Source organism: Dermacentor silvarum, chromosome 1, assembly GCF_013339745.2.
Source record: "Dermacentor silvarum isolate Dsil-2018 chromosome 1, BIME_Dsil_1.4, whole genome shotgun sequence".
NCBI classification, from domain to species: Eukaryota; Metazoa; Arthropoda; class Arachnida; order Ixodida; family Ixodidae; genus Dermacentor; species Dermacentor silvarum.
The window spans coordinates 228,082,267-228,089,089 of record NC_051154.1 but is presented as its reverse complement, the minus strand read 5'-3'; the positions used below and the strand labels follow the sequence as shown (position 1 = coordinate 228,089,089).

The 6,823-nt window shown below is 48.0% G+C and overlaps 1 protein-coding gene across 1 annotated transcript; it reads right to left on the bottom strand.

The window, feature by feature from the left end:
• Window positions 1–6,059: 6,059 nt before the first annotated feature.
• On the bottom strand, window positions 6,060–6,593 carry LOC119437517 (sex-determining region Y protein). Its single transcript, XM_037704531.1, has one exon. It carries the CDS (start codon window positions 6,591–6,593, stop codon window positions 6,060–6,062), a length of 534 nt encoding a protein of 177 aa, XP_037560459.1.
• Window positions 6,594–6,823: the final 230 nt, after the last annotated feature.

Genomic DNA, 6,823 nt, shown 5'->3' with positions numbered 1-6,823 from the left:
CTTCAACACAGTTAACTAGAGAACATATTTATTCGATCAATATGCTCGTTCATAGTCAGAGACGAAATCCGTAACTGTTTGGATTCTCCCCCAGCGACGGCCCCAAGTCATTTATAACATCCCGCAGCACATCATCGGTGATATCAACGGTATTTGTTATGCTGAACTAGGAATTGGGCAATGAGCATCATACGCTAAGCACCCAAGGTACACACTGGCGATCTCTGCAGCTGAATGTAGCCGTCCTCACGTGACTGCCGGCCATTCACTCGTTTTGATGGTATAGCTCCTGTCTATAGCAGTTTCAGATTTTTCGCGCCGTGATCGCAAACTGCGGTGGTCAACGAGACCTCTCTTTCGCGCCGCCAATTTCTACCGGCGGTAGTCATTCTTGCGCACGATGCTCGCGAATAAATTCTACCACAATGTCTTTAAGTTCAGTATGAACAGCCATAGTGGTCTCAGAACGACGCTTTTACTAAAAGTCAACAGTTTCACCCACCACGGTTGCATTGTTTCATTTTCTCTTCGCGAAACCAAGCTTGCAGTTCCGCCCTACTCTCTTTCACTTCCGCGTATTTTATCGCATTGTTTTCAAATGCAGCCATAAAATCAAGCCGCGACCTGTTAATCTTGCACCCCGAGACAGCACTAACGCCCGTTTGCACCTCGTTTGCGAAGTTCGCGCGTCCGGAACGACAACAAAAAAGGCGACACTTCCTGTTTTAACGCCTCTCCACCCATCACGAAAGAGCAATGGGAGGAATCCCTCAAGAGCAGCAATCTTCAAATTCAACTCCAGGCTGTCCAGAGGGCCCACGACATCGCGACGGGACTTGGTCTCTCGGTCCCATCGTGGGCGGAGCCACCGACTTAATCTGGGGGAGCCTTCGGCTCGCCTAGATCTCAGTTCCTCAGGACTCAAATAAAGTTCTTGTCATGTCATGTCCTACTTTTTTATTAATCTTTTTTTCAGTAGGGGCTAGAAAACTAAAAAAAAAAAAAATTGCCGTCAAATACCACTATATTAGACGAGGGGGCCCTTTCCCACTTCATTTTTGCGGGAAAAAAACTCGACCTTCCTGTTGCTACGGTAGTCGGAGAGCAGGAACTACAAACCCGCGTTGCTCGAGAAACGTGCGTTCAAATGGACACAGATCCCGTAAAACGGGGTGTAGGGATTCTAAATTTAAGGTTAGGAAAAGAAATAAACGAAGTGTAAAATCTTCTTCTTTGATGTTTTTTTAATGACAAATTAATTAGGAACACTGGCGAGGCATGATGATCATGTACGTCCATTTTCCCTTTTTTTCTGTAACATTCCTGCATTGATTTCTTTCTGTGCGGTCCTTTTCATGCTGGCTCAAAGAAGACTGAATTTGCTCTCGTGATCGGGCTGTTAGTTCGTCTGTTTATTTCGTCTGCTTTAGGCCCACTGGTCGTTATAGGCTTTGGTACAAAAATAACGTTTTTTTCTAGAGTATACGAAATTAAAAAAAAAAAAAAATCGCCTGTGGCAGATAGCACAATGCTGGTCCTGAGCGGGTTTACTAGAAGCGGCGGAAATTGCTTGCACGAGAAATCACAATGTATTATTCAGCAAATAAAAAAAACTTACCTAAGTTTTTTGAAAAATTGTATTACTTTACGGACGCATTTCGATGGGGGTGAAATTCAAGTTCCAGATATGCCAGTATGAGTTCAACTAAGAAAGCTGACCTCACACTGTGTCGGAATATCGGGAATCTCGATCTTGTAACCACTTCCGAAAAAAAAGAAAAAGACAGAAATACCTTTTCACTTCTCCAAAGCGTCCTAGCGATTCGCAAAAGGCACCGAAAAACAAGTCTTAATGAGGCAAGAAATGATAATCAGTCGCACAGTAGGTAAAATAACGTTACGAGCGTAATTAGCGCCAATATAGACCGTTTTTTCATGGGCGCCGCCATTGCGTAGGCAGTGGCGCCATTTATGGGCAGTTGGCATGCTGGCTTGGGCGAACGCCCGTGTTTTATGCTGTGGTATACACTCGGCGGCAGTTTCTGGTAGATTTTTTCGCACTCGCGTGGTCTATTTAGCGTGAAATGGTGTCTTCTATGTGGGTAATGGTCCTGTGAGGCATAGTGAAGGAATTTAAGTCTGAAGTAACCTGCGGCTGGAGTAACTGCTGGTGTTAGGGTGGACGGAGCACCCAGCGCGAGGTGCACGTGTTTGTTTGAGCTTACAATCAGCCTCGGATATCAGTTAGGTATTTATGAAAATTCGTTTCACGAATGTTACCTTGCTGCAGCATTCTCAGCACTGTAATTCTAAGCTCTGGTTTAGCTGCAACGAGTAGTTACGAAACATTTGACGATCCTAACAGCGTGAGTACCGTTCTGCTGGAGAATAAGTCGTGCTGTTTACTTTGACAAGCGTTCAAGTTGATATGTGTAGATACACTGGGCGACTGCCTTGTTTGCTGGGCAAGGTTTCCGCCTACAAATAAAATAATTTGGTTAATAATAACCGCATACCGTACAGTGTGAATCAAACTTTTCGAGTGGTCGAACGACCAGCTGCAGACTGTGCATGCGAGCGCCCGAGGCAGTACTAAATGCTGTGTTATAGATCTGTTTGTTCTATATAGCGTATGGTCCAAGTGGTCCAAATATGCGGCACGGCCATGCGGAGTCTTATTGCGTCGTTATCCCGTGTTCTGTTTTATTTTGCCGCAAAAGAAGGACATCCCGTAAATTGTACTCAGAACTAGCTAAAACACCTCCGAATCGTTCCGCAGCGCACGACCGGCAACACATTCAAGCCGCGCTGGCTCGCACAAGCCAGAAAGGAGGAAAGGCTCGTCGCGCGCCCTTTCCTCCTCGCCCGATGAAAAGGTCTATAGTCGAAAATGACCGCATTTCACTATACACCTGTAAAGGGTGCACCGCCGTAGATATAGACATGTTGAAGCGAAGCCACCGTGCTGCACATTTTTGGGAAATGGAGGGAGTTCACTTGGAATAAGCAGGGCTCGCCCGAGGCAGTGGTGTCTTGAAGTTGACTTCGCCGGTGACCACAGTTGCTATAATTAGTCTCACAGTAGGTGAAATTGACGGTACGGGTGTAATTAGCACTAATATAGTCGAAAATGAATCACATTGAACTATAGGCTGCAGCATCTCTGGGATCGGCCTACCTGGCCTTTTGGTGGTGGTGGTGGTGGTAGTAGTGGTAGTAGTAGTAGGAGGAGTCGTAGTAGTAGTAGTAGTGTAGTAGTAGTAGTAGTAGTAGTAGTAGTAGTAGTAGTAGTAGTAGTAGTAGTAGTAGTGGTAGTAGTGGTGGTGGTGGTGGTGGTGGTGGTGGTGGTGGTGGTGGTGGTGGTGGTGGTGGTGGTGGTGGTGGTGGTGGTGGTAGTAGTAGTAGTAGTAGTAGTAGTAGTAGTAGTCCCATGTCGGAACAGAGAGGCCGTGCCTCTCCGCTCGTTCACGGGCCCTCTGGACAGCCAGGAGTTGGACGTCTTGTCTGAGATCTGTGATGGCCTTCGTCCAGTCTTCTTCTTGGTTAAAATCCTGTAACACAGGGCACTGCCAGATCATGTGATTTAATGAGCAAAATTCAGTGCCACAATCTGGGCAGAATGGATCAATGTCGGGGTGAAGCTTGTTCAGAAAGCCCCTATAGGGGTAGGACCCCGTCTGGAGCATGCGGAGCGTGCTAGATTGTGATCTGTTGAGCTTATGATGGGGGGAGGGAAAACTCTGCCTATCCCCTCTGTAGTGTGATGTGATTTCGTGAAAAGTAACTAGAGGATCACTGTGGAAGAGCTCTCCCGAACTCACCCGAGACACCGTCCCGTCGCGGCATATGAAACCTCGCGAACGGTCGTGGGCTATCTCATTGGAGTTCAGGTGACCCGGTAATACGTCTGGTCTCATGTGTGCTGGGAACCAGACTATGTGATGAATAGTGTCTGAGGGGTGTCTGCCGCTGATAGTCCTGGCTGCCTGTTTGGCTATCAATCTCAATGCGAACGCTCTAATTGCCTCTCGGGAGTCCGTGTACACTGTAGTGCGTGTTGTGTCAAGTAATGCGAGAGCTATAGCAGCCTGTTCCGCCACGTCGACCAACGAGGTCTTTAGCGAAGCTGCCGAGAGGAGATCTCCACTGTCATTAACTATAGCTACGGAAAACTTGTCGGAGCTGGTGTGCCGCGCCGCGTCAACAAAGGTCTCCGTTCCAGATAAGTTCTTTAGGAAAGCCCTAGCCCTCGCCAATCTTCGACCTTTATTGCGTTGTGGGTGGACGTTTCTTGGAAAAGGGGTCTACAATAAAGGAATTCATTGTTTGATTATCAAGTTGCGTGGTCTCTCCCTGATTAAAACTAGGACGGAGGCCTGCCGCATCCAACAGTCTTCTGCCTGCTTTGGAGTTTGATAATCTAATAATTTGTGCTGATCTTTGTGCTTCAATTAACTCCGAAGTGGTGTTGTGTACTCCCAACTTCATGAGTTTCTCTCTGCTAGCCGTGATTGGAACGCCGAGCACCTTTTTGACACTTTTGCGCATAAGCGTGTCTAATTGATCTTTCTCTGTTTTGGTCCAATTGAGGGCTGCTACTATGTAAATGACATGGCTCATGAGGAAAGCATGGTGAGCCCTAAGGAGCATATCCTCGCCTATGTCGCCTTTCTTGTTGGACACTCTCATAATAAATCTGAGAATGTTCTCCGTTTTCGTGATGAGATGAACTATAGACTTTGCGTTGCAGCTCTTCGAGTCTAATAAAAGCCCTAGGATTTTGATAGAGTCTACTCTAGGGATGGTATACCCATCCCTGGTGCGAACGCTAATGGGCACCTGATCGAGTGGGGTGAGTCCCCTGCACCTCGTCTAGCCTGTCTGTACAGCAGGAGTTCCGACTTTCCAGGCAAGAGTGTCAGTCCCGTGCCGCCCAGAAAAGACTCTGTTAGAAAAGAAAAAGGTTAACGAAGTCAAAAACTAAACATTTCCTCATTGTTTTTTTAAAGAAAAAAAAAACTGCTATAAAACTCAAAGACCGTGTACGCTGGAAACAGGATCAAACAGGCCCGTTTAGATAAGACTTGTAGGCATAAGTGGAAGCTTGAATGTAGGCGCTGTCGATCTTTTTCCAGATTTTATCATGACACTGATCACTACAACTGTATTGAACGTGTTGAAGCCTGTATAACACATAATTCAAGATATTTCTGGAGGTACGTATGCATACGTACGTATGCTCTTACTCTTCTACAAAGAGCGCCAAAGATGTATGTCTTGTTGATGAAAATGGTGATGTTGTTTCGAACGCTGCTATGCCTTTGTAGAACATTTCTGTATTTGGTGTTAAACTGTTTCTACCTCAAGTAACGTTCCTTCTCCGTCCGGTACGATGTGTACACTATTAATCAATGATGACCTCGTTTTGAAGTGTATGAATGCAGACAGCACGTTAATTACTAATTTAATTTGATTTGTAGATTCTTGCGAGCTCTACGTATATTCGGTGCTTGTTGTCAGGGCTACACGAACAATAAAATTTGCGTGTTAAGCGAATAATAGTGTTTTACTGCATATTGTACAGCAACTTCTTTTGCTTGGTGCCATGACAATGCTCCAACTGCTGCCGTCCACTCCGCATTTTTTCAAAAACAACGGCGTCCTGTGGCAAAGCATGGTCGCATCTCGTGGCTTAGACAGGTGGGATCGCGTCTCCACCATCCAAGATGTCTCCATCATGGTCGACGCCGCTGGTCTGTCTTGTTCGAGGACCTGAGTATATTACACACTGTCCTTGAATTTAAATCCAAGGTTAATCGCTCCTTAGTTGGGCGCGGAGGCAAAGCCCTGCACCCGGGAAAATTCGTAGGTGGTGATCTTGTCGAAGGGGACAGTTTTGGGCCGCTTCCTGGAACGGGAGAACCGCCGCACCCACGGTGTTTCCCTTGTTGGCCCTACGCAGTAACAGTGGCAGAGGACTGGAGAAACGCTCCACGTTGAAGGGTCGCGCAGCCGAGCGGCCTGATGCCATCACCGGGGTAGTGGCTATCGGCCTAAAATTAGTCTAGGCTGACAGTGCTGTCCCAGGCAGCACGGGTTGCACGGAGTTTGTGCGTTTGCGACGGCAGCGATGGCGGCGGATGTTGTTGCTGCTGGCACTCCGGGGTGCTTCGACCCGGGGCCGCGGTCGTGGAAGTGCTCGGCTGCAGCTCTGGGTCCCCGTAACTGTCGTTCTCGAGCTTGCTGGTAACCTCATTGGGTTCGCGCTCCTGCTGCTTGCGCCACCGGCCATCAAGTGGATTGTACGCGTAGTCGGGGTACTTCCTTCGGGGGACGGCGGTAGCTTCGTCTACCTTGCGCTCCTTGTTGGCGGCGTCGAGAGAACGCCACACCTTGCGTACGTGGCTGCTTACGCGCAGGTTGTTTTCGTTCGGGCTTTTGGCGGTCACCAATCGTCTCTTCTCCTGTGTGAACAGCATGAAGGCGTATGGAGGGGGCAGAACGTGCCATCGAAGATAGTTGCTGCGCTGCCCTTCGCTACTCAACGATGGACTTCCCACGTAGGGATCCGAGGCCACATCAGGGACCACCATCGCTGCTTCTGCTGGTGCGCAGCCTGTAACAACAGGCACGCAATACTTCGCAGGCACGTACTGACGGTGCTTTGCTGCAACAAAGACAGCTAGGGGCTGATGACGATGGCTCACCTTTACAGAGACTCGTCTGCGGAGCCGAATGGTGGGTGTCCAGAGGAATCGCCCTAGTCGAAGAACGATGATGATGATGATGAAGCCTCAATAGAGCGCACAAACCCATTGTAGGG

Coding starts and splice junctions, on each gene's coding strand:
- LOC119437517 (XM_037704531.1), bottom strand. CDS start 6,593: ATGGTGGTCCCTGATGTGGCCTCGGATCCCTACGTGGGAAGTCCATCG.